The 22,757-nt window shown below is 44.0% G+C and overlaps 1 protein-coding gene across 2 annotated transcripts in view; it reads left to right on the top strand.

Annotated features, from left to right (window-relative positions):
- Positions 1–12,532: 12,532 nt before the first annotated feature.
- Positions 12,533–22,757, top strand: part of TMEM240 (transmembrane protein 240) — a 130,100-nt gene continuing 119,875 nt past the window's right edge. The window contains exons 1-2 of one of the 2 annotated variants that reach the window (XM_073602893.1): positions 12,533–12,698; positions 13,161–13,267. In XM_073602893.1, the coding sequence (XP_073458994.1) occupies positions 12,642–12,698; positions 13,161–13,267 (164 nt within the window). In that variant the 5' untranslated portion in view covers positions 12,533–12,641. Of the gene's footprint in view, positions 12,699–13,125; positions 13,268–22,757 lie in introns of both variants that reach the window. The other variant, XM_073602894.1, reaches the window with a different exon arrangement.

Here is a 22,757-nt window from a genome sequence, read left to right as displayed (position 1 = left end):
CTCTGATCAGCTCTATGGTCAGCTGGCTGAATCACCGGCTGCATTCTCAGGTTCCCTGTTGAGACAGGAGAGCCAGAGAAAAACACGGAAGACGGTGGTGGTGGTGGGGGCATTCCCTCCCACTGCTTGTAAAAGCAGTCTAGAGGCTAATTAGCCGCTAGGATTGCTTTTACATGAAAGCCGACCGCTGGCTGAAAAGAATGATACCAAGATGATACCTAAACCTGCAGGCATCATTCTGGTATAACCCCTCAAAGTCGTGAATGGCGTACCTGAAGACAAAAAAATGGTTAACAATAAAACACAGTAAACGGTAAAGTATAAAAAATTGCATACCTGAAAAGCAAACATGATAAAACATAATAACAATAAAACATTGCAGAATAGAATACAGTAAAAAAGAGCAGAACAATAGAGAGAGAATAGAGAGAGAGAGAGAGAGAGAACAATAAAACAACAACTATTTTTTTTATTATATATATATATATATATATATATATATATATATATATATATATATATATATATATATATATATATATATATATATATATATATTTTTTTTACACTTTTTTTTGTAACTAACTTTTATATCTGTAACCGGTTCCAGGTTCGGGTCTCTCAAAATGCGATGGCATCTTGGGAGACCCTGTGAAAGTGTGCCTAGTCTGTGCAATGCTGTACCCTACGCTAATACTCAACTAGTGTATGGTAGCGTTCAAAACATTCACCAATGCAAAGACCAGGATTGTCAGGACAGGAGGGACAATAATAGTGGGTGTCACGCCTATATCCACGCTTGCTGCAGACACGACATCTTTTTTGGGGGGTTCGTTGGGTAGGGGTACTCGGGAGGACATAAAGAAAATGCCTCTCATGCAGCCGACTGCATTTGGTTGGGGATGTGAATGGGGGAAGTACGGGCGCTGCAGAAGTGGTGGGTTCCCAATTAGGATTGGTGAATGCAGCAGGAAGGGCATTATGGGCACGACGGGCCTGTGTTTGTCTTCTTGGTGGCAGCGGGACACTACTTGTGCTTGCCACCTCACCAGCTTGAACTGCACTTATGGGACTCGCCACGTCACCAAGTGTTACTGCAGTGCTGGTTTGACTACGACTGGGGTGTACTAGGCCGCTGGTGCTTGCCAGTTCACAAAAACGCTACCAAAAAAAACTGTTAGCGATTGCAGGAATCAGGCCTGACTCTGCGAATGCTGCAGTTATGCGTTTAGTGTTTTGTAAGTGACAGTGATCGATCGATACTGCACTTGGGTGGGCTGGGCCGGGCCGGGCGGAGGGGCAAAACGCAGGTGCTAGCAGGTATCTGGGCTGATCCCACTAACACTGCGTTTTTGGGAACCCTAAACTGCTGGGGACGCTAGTATAGATCTGATCGGATCAGATATTGATCCGTTCAGATACTATACCACTAAGGGAGGTGTACGGTGCGTGCGCGGGTGTTAGCGGTACTGGCGCTAACCTGACGCTGCCTGGGGCTGGTGCTTGCCAGTTCACCAAAATGCTACCAAAAAAACTGTTAGGGATCGCAGGGATCAGGCCTGACTCTGCGAACGCTGCAGTTATGCGTTTAGTGTTTTGTAAGTGACAGTGATCGATCGATACTGCACTTGGGTGGGCTGGGCCGGGCGGAGGGGCAAAACGCAGGTGCTAGCAGGTATCTGGGCTGATCCCACTAACACTGCGTTTTTGGGAACCCTAAACTGCTGGGGACGCTAGTATAGATCTGATCGGATCAGATATTGATCCGTTCAGATACTATACCATTAAGGGAGGTGTACGGTGCGTGCGTGGGTGTTAGCGGCACTGGCGCTAACCTGACGCTGCCTGGGGCTGGTGCTTGCCAGTTCACCAAAATGCTAACAAAAAAACTGTTAGCGATCGCAGGGATCAGGCCTGACTCTGCGAACGCTGCAGTTATGCGTTTAGTGTTTTGTAAGTGACAATGATCAATCGATACTGCACTTAGGTGGGCTGGGTGCGGAGGGGAAAAACGCAGGTGCTAGCAGGTATCTGGGCTGATCCCGCTAACACTGCGTTTTTGGGAACGCTAAACTGCTGGGGACGCTAGTATAGATCTGATCGGATCAGATATTGATCCGTACAGATACTATACCACTAAGGGAGGCGTATGCTGCGTGCGTGGGTGTTAGCGGTACTGGCGCTAATCTGACGCTGCCTGGGGCGACTCATATCACCGCCGGGCGATCAGGGGGCTAAACCTTTATTCGGTAATAAACGACAGGTGCCCTGACACTATAAAAAATAAACGAACTAACCAGCGTCACCCGTAACACTTATACGGTGATCAGTGGTGAAAGGGTTAACTAGGGGCAATCAAGGGGTTAAAACATTTATTAGATAGTGTATGGGGGTCCCTGTTGCTATAAAACGCTGACGGCAAACCTAAATATTTACCTCCCTAACTAGCGTCACCAGTGACACTAATACAGCGATCAGAAAAATGATTGCTTAGCGACACTGGCGACGGGGGGTGATCAAGGGGTTAAAACTTAATTAGGGGGGTTAGGGGGGTACCCTAGACCTAAAGGGGGGTAATACTAACTGCCCTACCACTTCTAACTGTCACAAACTGACACCATGCAGTAATCAGAAAAAATAAAAATAAAACTGCTTGGTGTCAGTGTGACGGGGGGGGGGGGGGAAGGGGTGATTAGGGGGTGATGGGGGGGGTCGGGGGGCAAAGGGGGGTGTTTTGTGTGCCTGGCATGTTCTACTGTGTGAGTGTGTGTTTTACACTCACATTGCAGTCTTCTCTCCTCGGCGCCAGAACGGAAAATACCGAGCCGAGGAGAGATGACATCATTTCCTTTGCTGCTGTTTAGCATACAGCAGCAAAGTAAATGATCTGATTGGCCGGCGGCGATCGCGAGGGGGGGGGGCCACGAATGGATGGCCTCCCCCTCACCTCCGATCGCCGGGGGACAAAAGAGGACTGCCTCGGGCACCGGGGGGGGGGGGGGGTCCGATCAGACCCCCCACCCGCGGGAGGCAGATCACGTGTATGTACGTGATTCTGCCTGCCGCCTTGCCGACGTACATCGGCGTGAGGCAGTCCTTAAGTGGTTAAGGCTAATAGCTGGTTATAAGAAAATAAGCACTTACATCTATATGGTTATGAGAAATAGGCATTTCACAATAACACTCATAATCACATTCCATTACATTAAAGCATAACTGTAAACCTTTTTTTTTTTAACATTCAATGCTGTAGAATAGGCATTAAGGACCGGTGGCATACATGTTAAAGCAGAATTAAATCCACCAATATAACTGACTCCTAAAACACATTCAAGACATGAATAATAACTGTCATCATTTCTTGTGGTCTTCAACCGAGCTGTCAAGCCATCGAATGTTGGGTGTCATAACTGATCACATGTGCAGCACCATGGCAACTGAAGATCAAACAGAGGTTAAGATGGCAGCTTACTTGCCTGTAAAGGATAGGAGGGTTTAGTTAGGGTTCAGATCTAAATTCTCCCTTTAGGGTGTAATGCCTTAAGCACAGAGGTGTGAAGTGGCACTAAATATAGAAATGGTTTGTAGGACTCCTGAATGAAATATCATATCAGCCCATTACCACAATTTACACACAGTATTGTGTAAGTAACTATACCTGCAAAGATGTTATCAAGCAGCATGGCAGAAAGGCAAGGAAGTACACATATGCAGTTTGTATAGAAAATAATCACATCCCCTTTAAAATGATCACATTTTATTGCTTTGCAGCCTGAAATGAAGACAGACACAGATTTTGATTTATCCAGCTGTATTTACTCGATGCAACTTACCATATAACATCCAAGTGAAAGATATAACATCAATATGTCAGAAATTCAAAATCACTGAGTTGGAAAAAGGATCACCCCCTTGTGTCAGTATTTTGTTGAACCACCTTTTGCTTTAATTACAGCCTTCAATCTGTTGGGATATGTCTCTACTTTGCACATCTAGACTTTGCAATATTTGCTCAGTTCAGTTACACTTGATGGTGGCCGTTTGTGGACTGCAGTCTTCAGGTCAACTGAATAAAACATAGACTGTGTCTGTCTTCATTTCGGGCTGAAAAGCAACAAAATGTGATTATTTTAAAGGGGGCAATTCTTTTCTATACCCACTGTACATACTGTAATCTAGTGCCACTGACCAAAAAAAAGAAAATTACTCATTTTAAAAGGTAGAGGAAAAAAAATCTCAGCTGCCTTTAGAGGTTGGATATCATTATCTGGACAAAAAAAGGAGTGTTATTAATAGTTTAATATAACAATGATACATTTTCTTTCCATTGTTATGATAACTGCCAAATCACAGTCTTGCAAAGCAGGTCCAGTGGTATATTAGCAAATGCACCACTAGATGGCAACAGTGAGCAAGCATCATCATGCACCATCTTACTTATGTGTGAGCTGAAGTCACATTTTGTCACAAGTGGAAGAAATTACAGGTCCTCAAATCTATTTTTTTTTTTTTTTTTGTACAAACGTCATCCTACTTCTAAATAGCGCATGCAACATAGAATTTACATTTCCTACACCTCTTGTAGGGGGCTGAGGGGCATTAGCTAACGATGATTTAAATAATGCATTAGACACTATGGGGGAGATTTACTCAAACTGGAGCACTCAGAATCTGGTGCAGTTGTGCATGGTAGCCAATCAGCTTCTAACATTAGCTTGTTCAATTAAGCTGTTACAATAAAACCTGGAAGTTGGTTGGTTTTCTATGCACAACTGCACCAGATTTTCCACTCTCTTCCACTCTGGTACTCAGCACTCTGGCTTATTCAGAAAGAAAGAAATGACAATTCCCATCCTACTCTTAAATAGCACCTGCAACATAGAACTTACATTTCCTACACCTCTTGCAGGAGGCTGAGGGGCATTAGATAACAAAGATAACAATGATTTAACCACTTGCCCTTCATAACCAGGCCAATTTTCAGCTTTCGGTGCTCTTATACTTTGAATGACAATTACTCAGTCATGCAGCACTGTACCCATATGAAATTTGTGTCCTATTTTTCACACAAATACTGTAGAGCTTTCTTTTGGCGGTATTTAATCACTAGTGGGTTTTTTATTTTTTGCGCTATAAACAAAAAAAGACAGAAAGTTCTGTAAAAATGTTTTTTTGTTTCTGTTATAACATTTTGCAAATTAGTAATTTTTCTTCATAAATTTTGGCAAAAAGTTATACTGCTACATTTCTTTGGTAAAAATAACCCATATCAGTGTATATTATTTGCTCTTTGTGAAGGTTATAGACACTGGGGTTGAGAACTTTTCACTTATTTGTTAAGCTCTGGAGCAACTGCACTGTGCAAAGTCTCTCTGCCTTTAGTAAATCAACCCCATAACTATGGGGTTACAAGCTATGGTGCCAATCATTGAAAACTGATCACACCTGATATACTGATAGCCTCTCATTTCTTGAGACACTAACAAGCCAGGACAGTACAAATACCCCCCAAATGACAACTTTTTGGAAAGTAGAAATTCCAAGGTATTTAGTAAGAGGCATGGTGAGTTTTTTTAATTTTTTTCCCACAATTCTTTGCGGAATTAAGATTTTTTTTTCACAAAATTGTCATATTAACAGGTTATTTCTCTCACATGGCATATGTATACTTGCAACTACACCCCAAAGCACATTCTGTTACTCCTCCCGAGTATGGCGATATCACATGTGTGAGACTTTTACACAGCCTGGCCACATACAGAGGCCCAACATGCAGGGAGCACCATCAGGTATTCTAGGGACATAAATTGCACATATAATTTCCTGACTACATATTACACTTTTTGAGGCACTGTTGTGCACTGTAGTGGCACTGTAATGGCACTAATGAGCACTGTGATGGCACTGATGTGGCACGGATGAGCACTGATGTGGCATGCATGAGGCACGGATGAGCATCAATGTGGCATGGATGAGCACTGATGTGGCATGAATGAGGCACGGATGAGCACCGATGTGGCATGGATGAGGCAGGGATGAGCACTGGTGTGGCACGGATGAGGCACAGATGAGCACTGATGTGACACAGATGAGGCACAGATGAGCACTGATGTGGCATGGATGAGTACTGATGTGGTACAGATGAGGCATGGATGAGCATTGATGTGGCATGGGGCATGGATGAGCAGTGATGTGACATAGATAAGCGCTGATGTGGCATGGGTGTGGCACAGATGAGCACTGATATGGCATGGAAGTGGCACGGATGAGCATTGATGTGGCACAGATGAGGCATGGATGAGCAGTAATATGGCAACGATAAGCACTGATGTGGCATGGATGAGGCAGGGATGAGCACTGGTGTGGCACGGATGAGGCACAGATGAGCACTGATGTGGCATGGATGTGGCACGGATGAGCATCAATGTGGCATGGATGAGCACTGATGTGGGATGGATGAGGTATGGATGAGCACTGATATGGCATGGATGAGGCACGGATGAGCACTGATGTGGCATGGATGAGCACTGATGAGGCATGGAAGAGGCACAGATGAGCACTGATGTGGCATGGATGAGCACTGATGTGGTACAGATGAGTCATGGATGAGCATTGATGTGGCATGGGGCATGGATGAGCACTGATGTGACATAGATAAGCGCTGATGTGGCATGGATGTGGCACAGATGAGCACTGATATGGCATGGAAGTGTCACGGATGAGCATTGATGTGGCACGGATGATACATGGATGAGCAGTAATATGGCAACGATAAGCACTGATGAGGCATGAATGAGGCACGGATGAGCACTGATGTGGCACAGACAAAAAATATAGGGTAGTGGCGGTGAGGACTCGCTCCTTCTTCATGCTCATGAAGAAGGAGCGCGCCCTGAGTCCAATCTGCCAGTGTGCATGCTCCAAAAACGTTGTTGCGACCCACCAGTGCATCACGCCAGAAGCTGCGTTCCAGCCCTCACCTGATCAAAGCCTCGGTTTTCACCATCTTGGCTCCAGAGATCCTGCTGGCTAGGATTCCTCCCCTCCATGCTAAGTCAGCTGTTCTGAACGCTGCTGTGCACGCATTGATGCCATGCCAATGGGGATGGACATGTGCCTTACCTTCATAACCTCAATGTAAGTGGATAATGCACCTGTATTGTATTAAAATGTTTACAGTTCAAACCTAGAGGTGCCTGTGTTTCTTTTCACTGATGTGGCACAGATGAGGACTGATGCGGCATAGATGAGCACTGATGTGGCATGGATGAGGCATAGATTAGGCATGGATGAGCACGGATGAGCATGGATGTGGCATGGATGAGGCACAGATGTGGCATTGATGAGGCATGGATGTGGCATGGATGAGCACGGATGTGGCATGGATAAGCACAGATGTGGCATGGATGAGCACGAATGTGGCATGGATTAGGCATGGATGAGCACTGATGAGGCATGGCTGAGGCATGCATGGACACAGATGGGGCATGAATGGGTACGGATGAGGCATGGATGGGCACAGATGAGGCATGGATGAGACATGTATAGGCACGGATGGGCATGGATGAGGCATGGATAGGCACAGATGAGGCATAAATGGGCACGGATGAGGCATTGATAAGGTATGGATGGCCACAGATGAGGGATGGATAGGCACGGATGAGGCACGGATGAGCACTGATGTGGCACGGATGAGACAGGGATGAGCACTGGTGTGGCACTGATGAGGCACAGATGAGCACTGATGTGGCACGGATGAGGCACAGATGAGCACTGATGTCGCATGGATGAAGCACGGATGAGCACCGATGTGGCATGGATGAGCACTGATGTGGGGTGGATGAGCACTGATATGGCATGGATGAGGCATGGGTGAGCACTGATGTGGCATGGATGTGGCATGGATGAGCATTGATGAGGCTTGGAAGAGGCACATGTGAGCACTGATGTGGCATGGATGAGCACTGATGTGGCACAGATGAGGCATGGATGACCACTGATGTGGCATGAATGAGCACTGATGTGGCACGGATGAGGCATGGATGAGCAGTAGTGTGGCATAGAATAGCACTGATGTGGCAAGGATGTGGCACAGATGAGCATGGATGTGGTACGGATGAGCACTGATGCGGCATGGATGAGCAGTAATGTGGCAAGGATAAGCACTGATGAGGCATGGATGAGGCACGGATGAGCACTGATGTGGCACAGACAAAAAATATAGGGTAGTGGCGCTGAGGGCGCGTTCCTTCTTCATGCTCTTGAAGACGGAGCATGAAGAAGGAGCATGCCCTGAGTCCCAATCGGCCAGTGCGCATGCTCCGAAATGTAGTTGCGACCCACCAGTGATGTCATCACGCCAGATGCCGCATTCCAGCCCTCACCATCAGGCTGATCAAAGCCTCGGTTTTCACCGTCTTGGCTCCAGAGATCCTGCTGGCTAGGATTCCTTACCTCCAGGCTAAGTCAGCTGTTCTGAATGCCGCTGTACACGGATTGACGTCACGCCAATGGGGGTGGACATGTGCCTTACCTTCCTAACTTCTATGTAAGTGGATAATGCACCTGTATTGTATTAAAATATTTACAGTTTTAACTTAGTGGTGCCTGTGTTTCTCTTCATTGATGTGGCACAGTTGAGGACTGATGTGGCACGGATGAGCACTGATGTGGCATGGATGAGGCATGGAGGGGCACAGATGAGGCATAGATTAGGCATGGATGAGCACTGATGAGCACGGATGTGGCATGGATGAGGCACAGATGTGGCATGGATGTGGCATGGATGAGGCATGGATGTGGCACAGATGTGGCATGGATGAGGTATGGATGAGCACGATTGTGGCATGGATTAGGCATGGATGAGCACTGATGAGGCATGGCTGAGGCATGCATGGGCACAGATGGGGCATGAATGGGCACGGATGAGGCATGAATGAGGCATGGATGGGCACAGATGAGGTATGGATGAGACATGTATGGGCACGGATGGGCATGGATGAGGCATGGATGGGCACAGATGAGGCATTGATAAGGTATGGATGGCCATGGATGAGGCATGGATATGCACGGATGAGGCACAGATGAGCACTGATGTGGCACGGATGAGGCATGGAGGGGCACAGATGAGGCATAGATTATGCATGGATGAGCACTGATGAGCACAGATGTGGCATGGATGAGGCACAGATGTGGCATGGATGTGGCATGGATGTGGCACAGATGTGGCATGGATGAGGTACGGATGAGCATGAATGTGGCATGGATTAGGCATGGATGAGCACTGATGAGGCATGGCTGAGGCATGCATGGGCACAGATAGGGCATGAATGGGCACCGATGGGCATGGATGGGCACAGATGAGGCATTGATAAGGTATGGATGGCCAGGGATGAGGCATGGATGGGCACAGATGAGACATGGATGAGGTACAGATGAGCATGAATGTGGCATGGATTAGGCATGGATGAGCACTGATGAGGCATGGCTGAGGCATGCATGGGCACAGATAGGGCATGAATGGGCACCGATGGGCATGGATGGGCACGGATGAGGCATTGATAAGGTATGGATGGCCACGGATGAGGCATGGATGGGCACAGATGAGACATGGATGAGGCATGTATGGGCACAGATAAGGCATGGATGGGCACGGATCAGCACTGTGGGCACTCCAGATCCAGCCCACTCATGCTGCTGCACTGGCTCCCTCCTCTCCTCACACGATGTACTGATCGGTGTGAGAAGAGGAGAGAGCTGAACCGGACATGATGCTGGTTTGTTGACAAGTGATCGCTCCCTCATTGAATGGAGCGATCACGTAGTAAAGGACCTCTGTCATTGGCCCTTTACCCAATCCGTGATTCTCTGGGTTCCAAGGACCCGGCGATCAAGGACACTTCTGGGTGCACGCCCCAGGGGGCATGCGGGAAGCGCGAGTTTGGAAGGACGTCAATGTATGCCCTCCCATAACTAGCCTGTTACGCTGTAGCCGTCATTTGGCTATGGCACGGTCTGCAAGTGGTTAAACAATACATTAGACACTGTGGGGTTGATTTACTCAAACTGGAGCACTCAGTATCTGGTGCAGCTGTGCATGGTAGCCAATTAGCTTCTAACCTCAGCTTGTTCAATTAAGCTTTTACAATAAGCCCCCATTCACATTGGGCCGATTTGACATGTCAAATCGTATGCCAAATCAAACCCTATTGCTGGCAACGGCACCATCCGAATCGGTACGAGGCTGACTTTGCAGCGCCGCACCTATTTTTTCCAAAAGTTGTTCCTGCACTACTTTTGGCGACTACAGGTTGCGATTTCAATAGACATCTGTGCATGAACCCACACAGATGTCTTTCAAAATCGCCCCCCGAACTCAGAATGAAATGCGGGTTTGAAACAAACCCACCTCCAATGTGAATGAGGGCTAAAACCTGGAAGCTGATTGGTTTCAGAGCTGCATTAGATTTTGCACTATCCAATTTTAGTTAATAACCCCCTATGGGGGAGATTTACTAGAACTGGAGCACTCAGAATCTGGTGCAGCTGTGCATGGTAGTGAAGTTCCACCCAAAAATGGAAGCTCCGCTCATCTGACTCCTCCCCCCATCCGGTGCCACATTTGACACCTTTCAGGGGGTGGGTGGGAGCGGGTACCTGTTTTTGACAGGTACCAGTCCCTACTTCGGGGAGATTGCGCCATGGTGCGATCACTCAGAAGTTCGGGCCCCCTTCCCCCACCGCCGGGCCATTCAGAAAGCGCAGTAGGGAACCGGCTGTAAGGCCGCAAGGCTTCACTGCCAGTTTCCCTATACAGACAATGGTGGAGGCAGCACCCGAGAGCTGATTGAGACATTGGCTGCGGTGCCGACATCGCTGTATTCCAGGACATGTAAATGTCCTAATATTAAAAGTCAGCAGTTACACAATGTGTAGCTGCTGACTTTAAATATTTTGCTGGGGGTGGGGGCGGAACTCCGCTTTAAGCTTTGATAATAAAACCTGGAAATTGATTGCTTTCAAAGCTGCACCAGATTTTGCACTCTCTAATTTTAGTAAATAACGCCCCATGGGGGAGATTTACTCCAACTGGAGCACTCAGAATTTAGTGCAGCTGTGCATGGTAGCTAATCAGCTTCTAACCTCTGCTTGGTCAATTAAGCTTTGACAATAAAATCTGGAAGCTGATTGGTTTCTATGCAGGGCTGCACCAGATTCTGCACTCTCCAGTTTTACTAAACCAACCCCTATATGATGTACATTAATCTTTATTAAACAAATGGTACTCAGCACTCTGGCTTATTCATTAATGTGACAAGAGCAGCAGTGGAGCAGCCCACAGCAACCAATCAGATCTGCTTTGGCTACCTAGGTTGCTATGGGTTACTGTATTTTGCTCTCTGTATCCTCCAGCTGCCCATGCAGATGTAAAAGGCTGCTGCATATTGTAAAAGCAGCACTGCATGCCTTAACCCTTGACATGCCAAGAAGCAAAAGCATCCTGTATCCATGGCTTTTCCTCAATGAAGATTGAATGAAATGGCTAATATATATCCCATCTGTTACTTGTATTGCATAACTGCCTCCCCTCCCTCTGCACCCAGATCAGTGCCCAGGTACACCATGGCACCAGGGGGGTGGTGGGCATGGTTTGTGTATATGATAGGGTGGGGGTTAGCGGTCTCTTTCCCGACTTCTGCTTTCTAAGAGGGGGCTGTCCAGATCCTTTCTATTCACCTAAAACAATGGATGATGCTATTAGCATATTCTAGTAGGTGGAAGCCCAGTGGCGTACTGCATGGTGCAGAATATCAATTGTGGCTGCAATGTCAGTGAAAGGGAAGAGGGCGTGCAGGATGATCCAACACATCACGTTCTGCCACCTCTCTAGAGGGGACACCAGGCTCACATCCCCCCCACTTCCGCTCTCTCCAGCCACGTCTATAGACCCTACTTGTGCATTTTAGGATTTTTGCTTTTTTTTCTCTCCTCCTTCCCTTGTGTTGGTTTAATGATGGGGGAGAGACGATTAGGAAGTGATCAGCTGTCATGACGCCAATGGAGAAGGCTGCCCTCCTGCCTTGCCACTTCTGCTGGGCTCCTCTATAGAGATCACATCGAGTTTTGCAGGAAAAAAAAGGATCCTTCAAAGATTGACTTCTTTTTTTTTGTTGCTGGATCAATAAGCGTTTGATGCAGAGAGAAGGGGTGTCTGACTGGATGGCATTGTGACAGTCCTAAAATTTACCAGGGAGGGATTGCTTTTTTTTAATTTTTTTTTTGAGTGGTGGGGGGAAAGAGAAGAAGAAGGGTGATCAAGATTGATTCGACCCCCATACTCCAAGAAGAAGAAGGGGGGTGCCTGTTAATCTTTAGAGCAATACAGTAACTACACCAACATGATCCTGCCTGTGTTCATCTCTGGATTCTTTTAGGTCTTGCTTCAACACCAAGGATTGCAGCTTTCTTTTTTTCTTTCTTTCTTTTTTTTTTTTTTTTTTGGGGTGGGGGGTGGGGGAGGTGGAGGGACTGGGGGGGGGGGAGATGACCAGTTCTGACCTTTGCGGAGAAGAGGGAGGAAAGAGAAGAAGAGTACCTGCTATTTTGGGGGCAACAGACACCACCTTGTCAATTCCATCTATATGCACATGAGCGCTAACACCATGATCTTCATGGTACTGGGGGCGTCTGTTGTTATGGTAAGCCACACTCTTCATCACTTGGATCATTGACATGTTGATGGATTCTTTGTAGCAATGTCATATTGGCTTGATGTCTATGTGTGTGAGTGTGTGTATGTGTGTGTTGTGCCTGTATATGTGTGTGTGTGTCAGTCAGTGTGTGTATGTGTGTTGTGTGTGTCTGTATGGGTGTTGTGTGTATGTGTGTGTCTGTATGTATATGTGTGTGTGTGTGTGTGTGTCAGTCAGTGTGTGAATGTGTGTCTGTATGTATGTGTGTGTGTATGCACGCGTGTGTTGTGTGTACGTGTGTGTATGTGTGTGTTGCGTGTGAATCTGTATGTGTGTGTGTGTTGTGTCCTTTGCAAGAAGTGGTAGCGTTGTGATGACTGCTCCAGCAATTTTTTTAGCCAGCAAACTAGAGTCAATGTTTTATTCCATCCAGAGTTGACCAGATGCCTTGGTTATGGGCTCTTACAGGCAATAGCTTGCTTGATGGACATGAACGCTCTTTTGGACCGATTTCACAATTATATCTTACCGCATTTAAGAGGGGAAGATCGGGTTTGTCACTGCAACTGTGGAAGGTGAGTCCCCCCTCCTCCTCTTCCTCCTCCTTGATTGCATTTTGATCTGTCTTTGACTGCATCTGATAACACTGAGGATTGCCTGCTCTGCGCTGGCCAGCCATGGGCGATTCAGCACCCTGGACAGCTCAGGCTCTCCTCTCTAGGACGTTGCTTGTGTTTCTGTTATTCAGTCTTGTCTAGATTTTGAAGGCTCCTCACTCTCACCCCAGCAACCTTCCTTTGCATGGTCACACAACTGCAATTCAAAACAAGATCTCCCAGCAGGCAAGCGCAGGATGGGGGATGACCCCCCCATTTAACTGCCCATCTGGACTGGGGAAATTATAAAGCAAAATAAATTTGAAACGAAAAAAAAAAAAAAATTCTGTTCACAGTCTATGTATATAACGTACGCAACATACTGTAACCCAATCAGATTTCAACGGACACAAAGAAAGATGAATTCTGATTGGCCGCTGTGTGTTATCGTTCTTTGCATGTTGCTCTTTGCCATATTAAATAATGTCTGCAGTATGTGCATGCTGTTTATATACATAGGATATTCATTTTTGGTTTAGCAAAGAAACTTCTGCTTCCTTGGATACCCCCGCGCTTGCCTGAGTCCACTATCTTCTGATGTGAGTTTGAGGCCTGCAAAAACACTAATGGTTAATATTGTGCTGTATTATTGACCTTACTTTGCATGGACTTTATGTTAAATGCATTGCAATACTAAATGCCTTGGCTTGTCATGACATGGATCAAGCCTGTACAGCAAACTATAAAGCTTATAATTTTTTTCTATTTTGGGAGAAAAGGGTGTATACTGCAGATGTAATATATTTTGCATGCAAGAGTTTAGAATGATCCTTTTTTGTCTTAGTGGCAAGTGATTTCTCACGTTAGGGTTAGGATTATCATACAGGGAGGCAAAACTTATATGCGAGGTACGGGGCAGTTTGAAATTTATCTGCAGCAGAAGCCTTTGATGCAGTCAGATTAGCAATGGGAAATAATATGTAGACTACCCTACACTACAGAGCCAACCTGACACCCAACTAAACAAGAGATACCCTCCAAGAGTCTTTTATTAGAACTTTTAGGGTCTGTTACAAAATGTTTCACGCAACTTTTACCCAGGATTCACTCAATTTTCCGGTTAGATTCCATGTGTGAATCCCAGGGGGGAAAGTTGTGTGAAAACATTTGTAAACACACACAAATATATATATATATATATATATATATATATATATATATATATATATATATATATATATATATATATTTATCAAACGCAACACAACCTCTTGTGTTAAAAGGGAAATGATGCTGTATTTTATGTGAGCACATAGAGAGTTATTATAATAATGCAGAATTTGGCGTATGGCAATGCTGACATGTTTGTGCAGGCGCAAGGTTTAGTGTTGTCATCTCATTTTACTATCAGTGAGTCACCGACTGAGATCAATTATGTGTATATTAAGTGACCTGACACCTCACTGGCCACACGCTTGGTCTGGTTGGCTTTCCAAGTAGGATGATAGACCTAGAGCCTGAACCTTCAAAAACTAGGGAAGCTCTAATGTTTCTGTCCTAAAATGTTCACTCTAAAGTCACTTCTCTACATTTTCATGTGACTTTCCAATTTGGACATATTATACTTGCTTGTACAGTATACATTCTCCTGCTATTGGCTGTAGTGCACTTCAGTCCCTTAATTTCCTGATCAGCACCTGCTGAAATAAAATAGAAGAGATATACTAAGTGCATTCATTGCAACCATCCCCCAGACTGGTAAACTTGTGGTAGGAGAGAGGAATGGAAAGACACAATCATTGTGCAGCACTGCTAAGCAGGAAGCAGTACCTCCTCATGTTATGAGCAAATAGGGATGCCCTCATAGATATATATAGTTGCAAACTATATAGGGAAATACTGTTCTTAAAGTATTAACACATATTGATAAGATTGTTTACATTATGCCATTAACATTCACTTTTATTTTTTTTTTCCATTTTATTTTAAAGACTATAGCTTCAGCTATGGCTCCAGCTTGCCCATGGTGCTGTCCATGGTGCTGCATATTAAAAGCTAGATGCTATAAAACAATCACATACCTATACCCAACTTTTGAAGCAGGGTCCCACGGAGTCCAGCTGACCGCTGTCTTCACGTCTGCTTTGTCACTACAAATTGGAGGCTCTGATTGGTTACCTCTTTTAATTCAGCCAATTAATGCCTCTGCCTCGGACAGAACCATGGCAAAGGTATTGGTGTGAAGAAAGTGTCCAACTGAACTCTGTGGGACTTTGCTCCAGAATACAGGTAAGTATTCATAGCGTCATACAGACTTATATATATTCAGTGCTTTAACTCACATCAACCAATCAGATTTAAACCTGAACTGGAAAATGACAGTACAAGAATAAAACTATGAATCTTATTGGTTGATTTGAGAAAATACAGATCATTCTTATGAAGTACACATAATTATAATAATAATAATAAAATAATAATCGTTGGTCTGTCATTGGCATTCCAAACATAGTCGATCTCAAAGTTTTAATCATGTAATCTAGTGGCTGTTCAGCATGTATCATGATTTCCCAAGAGATGTTGAATAGTATGCTGGATCTTGCTCTCTGTCAGATCCTTTTGATATGGGTGCTTTTCAGCAAGTGCTGACTTTATTATTTTGCAGTGACTTTTTGTCAGTGAATTTTGTCTGGCATTGTTCATAGCACAGTCATCCAGTTGACTGGTTACCTTTATTCAGTTTTATCAATCATTGAAAAGTTAGATCTGTATTTTTCAGTGAAGAGGTCAAATACTATTATATACTATACTTTATCATGCCTCTATTTTACGTTGATGAAATCTCACATCCCATTTCTGGCTGATTCACAAAAACTCTGTCTATTGCCATGGCAGCCACATAGACTCCTACTTCTTATAGGAAACGAAAACAAGGTTTAGCTATTTTGGGTAACACCACCATTATGCTCTAGTTTACATAAATGAGGTCTATCCTTTATTTTTATGCCATTCATATGTACTGCTGAGCGTAGTTACAGCTGCATTTTTTCTATTTAAAAAAAAAACATGAATATAACAGGCACATTGTATTAATTTGAATGGGCTGCCAACACCCCACAAGACAGTCCAAATGAGACATCAGCCATTTTTTATAACAGAGCGCACCACAACATATTATGTGCGTTGCAGTATCTTGCCGTGCAGTTTAGGTACATATGTTTCAGTACGTTGGAGTACTACTCAATATGAATAACACTGCAACAAGGCACACACAACAACATGTATAGAACTAACACGCATAACTGATATATATATATATATATATATATATATATATATATATATATATATATATATATATATATATATTATATATTTTATATATATATATATATATATATATATATATATATATATATATATATATATATATATATATATAAGCCCAGCACTACCTAGGTTCTCTGGCAGACTGTTGGATACCATTAGTTAAGATGTTGCCATTTGGGCTAGTATTAGGAGGGGAGTGTCTCTCCTAAAAAAAGGCTAGTAAACAAAAATTTATATTTGGTTTACGTGTAAAAAAAGTTCAAGAGCCTATCACTTAGAAGTAGAATTTTGTTAAAGGCAATTATTTGGGTGACTTCCTTACAATAATTCGATGAATCCAACACAGGTTGATTAATTTGAACTGTCTTAGTTTTGTATACATGTAAGTGTGTTTTTTATTCCAGAATGTACCTGGTAGCTGATTTACCTAATGGAAAGGTCTTATAGAGACCATAAAAATGCTTCAGGTACAAAGTGCAGGTTAGGGATGAGACGAACACCCCCCCCGGTTCAGTTCGCAGCAGAATATGTGAACAGGCAAAAAATTTGTTCGAAAACGCGAACACCGTTAAAGTGGGACGCGAACGTGAAAAATCAAAAGTGCTCATTTTAAAGGCTTATATGCAAGTTATTGCCATAAAAGGTGTTTGGGGACCCGGTCCTGCCCCAGGGAACATGTATCAATGCAAAAAAAAGTTTAAAAATTGAACGCTTTTTCGGGAGCAGTGATTTAATAAAGCTTAAAGTGAAACAATAAAAATTAAATATTCCTTTAAATATCGTGCTGGGGGGGGGGGTTCCTTAGTATGCCTGTAGAATAGCACATCTTTCCCATGTTTATAACAGTGCCACAGTAAAATGACATTTGTAAAGGAAAAAATTTCATTCAAAACTGCTCGCGGCTGTAATGTATTGTCGGATCCTGGCAATATAGATAAAAATACAAAAAAAAGTGGCGTGGATGTCTCCCCCAAAATCCATGCCAGGCCCTTCAGGTCTGGTATGGATATTAAGGGGAACCCCGCACCAAATTTAAAAAAAAAATGGTGTGGGGGTCGCCCAGGCCCCCAGGCACTATATACTCTGAACAGCAGTATATATACTATACGGCCTGCCCTATATATTCTGCAGAAAATTGGGCCTTAGGTGTTGGTGGTACCAGAACACTGTAAGCCTTTACAGTTACTCTTGTTGGGCTCAGGAACAGGCCCTGCTGTGAAATATATCAAGAATTGTAATTACATGCCCCTGTTAAACAGGGGCAGAAAAATTGGGCCTTGGGTGGTGGTGGTGCCACAACACTGTAACCCCTCACAGATACTCTTGTTGGGTGCAGGAACAGGCCTTGCTGTGAAACATGACTGCCAGTTTCTTGTCCTTCTGTGGCACCCCCTCTCTCTAGGCTCACGTTACTCCCTTCCTCAACCTGGGAACCAACATCGGAGCCTTCAAATCGCTGCGCATCCTCCAGCAGCATATAACCAACACTGGAGTCAAATAATTCTGGGGATTCCTCTGTGCATGATGGTGGGGCTACGGAAAGAGTGACTGTGGACAAGGAGCCGGTGGAATAGGCCGATTTGGCAGCTGCGTTGGAAGGTAAACTACTCTGAGCCTGGGTGACAGAGGATGAGGAGGATGAGGACAGGTTCCTTATCCACTCCACCAACTCTTTTGCATGTTGTGGCTCAATAACATGGCCAGCAGCAAAAAAGGATAAGTGTGCCCCATGGCTACCTGCAGATGATGCACCATGTCTACGACCACCACTGTTGACTGTAGACACAGAGGCTGCTTTCCCTCTTTTAGTGGCCTGTGAGCGTCTGCCTCTCCTTGGTGGCCTTCCGAAAATGATGTATTTTTTGTTTTGCAAGACCACACTACACTGTATTAGATACTGTGTACACCACCTGAAGTGTATTAAAAAGTGTACAACGGCTGCACTGTATTGTATACTGTGTACACCACCAGAAGTGTAGTAGAAACTGTACACACTGTATTAGATACTGTGTACCCTGCCTGAAGTGTATTAGAAACAGTACACCACAGAATGCACTGTAGCTATAGGCTACAATGAATGCAGAATATATATATATATGTATATATTAATACACCGCCTGACGTCTATTAGAAACTGCACACACTCTATTAGATACTGTGTACACCGCCTGATAGCAACTGTACAACGGCTGCACTGTATTGTATACTGTGATACTGTGTACACCACCAGAAGTGTAGTAGAAACTGTACAGACTGTATTAGATACTGTGTACACCGCCTGAAGTGTATTAGAACCTGTACACACTGTATTAGATACTGTGTACACCGCCTGCACTAGATTAGCAACTGTACAACGCCTGCACTGTATTATGTAGTGTGCACACCACCAGAAGTGTGTTAGAAACTGTACACACTGTATTAGATACTGTGTACACTGCCTGCACTATATTAGCAACTGTACAACAGCTGCACTGTATTGTATACTGTGTACACCACCAGAAGTGTAGTAGAAACTGTACACACTGTATTAGCAATGTAGATATAGGCTACACTGAATGCAGAGTATATATATATATATATATATATATATATATATATATATTAATACACTGCCTGCACTGACTGAATATAGAGTAAACACTGAATATATAGTCTATGCTAAATGCAGAGTATATATATATCAAATACACTGCCACTTACTAAATAACCTGCCTGCTTAATCTAACTCAAGCTATCTCTCTGTCCATGCCAACAACACTACACACGGCCGCTCTGTTAGCAGCCTTATATCGTGTGGGGCATGGACTTAGTCCCCCTGAGCCATGATTGGTCAAAAGCACCCTGCCTTTGGCCAATTATGGCTCTCTCAGCAGAGTGCGCTGTGATTGGCCAAAGCATGCAGGTCAGGTGCATACTCTGGCCAATCATCATACAGCAATGCACTGCGATCTCAGTGCATTATGGGGCATTCCGTGGCGCTCAAATTTTCGACGAACGCCCCATATGTTCGGTTCATTTTAGAACAAACACCCGTCCCTAGTGCAGGCGCATTCCTGCAGCAGCCTCTAGTAACCTGCATTTATGGATTATTGCCAGGAATCCTTGACAGTCAAAGCTCTAGCCATTCTAGGTTTTGTTGAACCTTCAAGGTACCTCCCTCTCCACATATGCATTCCCATTGGCTTATCTCCATGATGGGCTGACCCACTGGTCAGTACTATCATGGGACATGGGGCACCAAAGCTTTGCCTGTCAAAATAGCCCCAACTTCATAAAACCTGGGTATTGGAGGTTGCTGCAGTTGCCTGTACTTAATAGCCAGATCAGTTTTTTTTATGATGGATTAATGTAAAAAAATCTACAAAACCTGTAAAATGTATGTCTAGCTAGGGAATCTCTGCTGGTTCTATACATACCTACATACATACCTGCATCTATACATACCTACATACATATACCTGCTTCAGGGTTGGGGAAGCAACCAGCTCAGATTCACACTTGCAGCCAGACCAATAAAAACCCCATCTCAACCTCCTATGGCTTGCCTGACATAACAACCTAAAATTGTCATAGTTAGGGAACATGGCAGTACAGGAGCATTCAATTATTTTAATATGGGTGAAGCCTTTACTGTAGATGTGCTTTTTGGGTTGAACAGAGGTCACATGTGTTCCCCTGATGCCAGCTCATAATGCTAACCTCTTTCTAAAAAAGCTAGCTATCTGTCTGTCTCTACCAATGACAAATTTAGTTCAGGAAAGTCAGATAAAGTCAAAGCTCTCAATCTGCAGACTTGTTTCAGTTCAGCAACTCATAATGTACTGAAGCAATTGGAAAAGAATGTTGGCAAGAAAACCAGTTCTTTTTAGAAGAAGGTATGGAGGACATGCAATTCTTTTCTTTTCCTTCCATGATGCAGTACTGGGTGTCTGAGTGACCAACTGTGAGGCCCCAAATCCATCAAGTGGGGATGGGGGATCCCTAACCCAGTGTATGCTCCAACCAGACAATTGTAGAGCTTAATAGGGTGTTTTCACTTAACTTTACAGAGCCAAAGAGGAAGAGCGGAGACAGAGAGAATCTTTTGCTTTGCTCTACATGGCAAAGAACATGTTCACGTTAAGAGCATAAGTAGTAACATACTTACCATAAGGCACGTGCAGGCATATAATTATGTCAGAAGGGTAACAAGGCAGGACATGTATCTATGCAGGGTTTTCTTTCTTTGATTGGAATGTGGAGCACTCCTGAGCTCTGCATTCTGTGCGACCCACACCCCTGAGCTCTGTGCAATACATACCTATAAGCACTGCACAATGCACACCCCTGTGCCTCGTGTGATATACACTCCTGAACCCTGCACCCTCTGTGATATGCACTCCGTAACCATGCGTCCTGAACCCTTCACTATATGCACCCCTGAACCCTGCGCCCTGCACGATATTGCACATATTCCTAAACCTTGCACCCTGTGCAATATTCAGTTCTGAGCCCTGACTATACCCACCATTTGGAGTGGTGCCACATTACTTCTGTTCCCAAGAGGATGATATATAGCCACTTGCAAATATTTGTAATCATAATTAGACTTGCTAAACAGAATAATAATATGGCTTAGCATTATAAATTAATTGGTACTATGTTTTATTCTACATTTATAAGCTGCATGGAGCTTTCCTTTTTTTTAATTAAAAGGTGGCTTATTAAGGTAAGCAGCGCCTCAGGAGCTACACAGAGGTACATTGGTTTAAAAGAAAACATATGAACTGCCAGTGCTAGATGACAGGAAGAACAAGAAGCCGGTACATACATACCAGTTTCTTATTGTAAGTCTTACTAACTTACTTTTTGAAGCTGTTAAACTAGGAAAGTGCAGTATGCAAATTTTGACTTCACTGTAAGTCAGGGCCCAGGCACTCCCTTGTAGCCCGCAATGCTATGTAGGCACCTCAGAACCCTAAAGACTTGTGCATTATAATGCGGTATGTGCCTATGTTCTGACTTGGGAAGAAATCAAGTTTTGAATGTGATCTGGGGTCTCTTGGAGGGGCACAGGAGAAGAATTTTAACAAGCATATGGTATATAAAAGCACCTCAAGATACCTCCTGTCTTATAGTAATGCCAGGTTGCAGAATATTTTCCAGCAAAAGGCTTAGTTTATCCATAGTCAGGGGGCAGGCTGCTAAGATGAGGTTATAGGGATTAATCCATCAATAATATTGATGGAAGCTCTGCGTTCTAGGACAGCCATATAGTAAAGGGGTTGCAATTCCACAAATACAAAGCAGAAACCTGAAGCCACTGAAGGCAGGGGGAATTTATGTTCAGCTGTGCAGTAAATACGTCAAATGGTCATTGTGGATAATGGGGCTTGCATCTTAGTCAACAGAGCATTGGTGTATAAACATGACTTGGTGCAATGTTTAATTCTCTTTCAGTGAATGCCTCCTCCATTCATGTCTAATGGAAATTCTGTACCCAGGACAAGTTCATCATTTACATAGTTACCCATATCACGGGATTCATAGCCTATGTCAATCCAGTAACTATAAGAAAACACAATTCGGACACTTAAGGTAGAGGATTATCCCATTTCTTGGTGATCACAGTACCAGTACCATCATAAAATAGTTCCGTGTTTGAGCAATTTTAGCACCGTTTTTTTGCTTCAGGTGCCAATGCTTCCAGCATTGGATAAGGTAAAGTTGCTAATTTATTGTTGGGGATTGGATAAGGGGTTAGGTTTGACACATTTGTGCTTGGTGCAGGGGGTACAGCACTGGCAGTTTTTGGTGCAGGTCTGCCAGTTCTAAAAAAGGAATTTAAACTCTGCAGCACCCCATCTAAAATGAAAATAGGACATTAAAGAACCTCTAACACATAACACTCCTCAATTTGAACACTTAATAAACAACCTAAACCTAATAAATAACCTAATAAATGAGCCTTTATACTGAATTATTGCCCCCTAAAGTGTATGTAAAGGTTAAACTTTTTTTTTTACATTTTTGGTTAGTGGGAAAGATTTAGACCTTCTGGCAGGTTTCTGCTGCTAGTAATAAGGAAAAAGATATAAAAGGCCTGTGACACTGTTACTTCTATATATTACTTATCCTAATAGAAATTTTTATTCATTAA

Source organism: Aquarana catesbeiana, linkage group LG10 (assembly GCF_042186555.1).
Source record: "Aquarana catesbeiana isolate 2022-GZ linkage group LG10, ASM4218655v1, whole genome shotgun sequence".
In the NCBI taxonomy this organism is placed as follows: domain Eukaryota; kingdom Metazoa; phylum Chordata; class Amphibia; order Anura; family Ranidae; genus Aquarana; species Aquarana catesbeiana.
The sequence above is the reverse complement of the archived record's forward strand: the minus strand, read 5'-3'. Positions and strand labels throughout refer to the sequence as shown.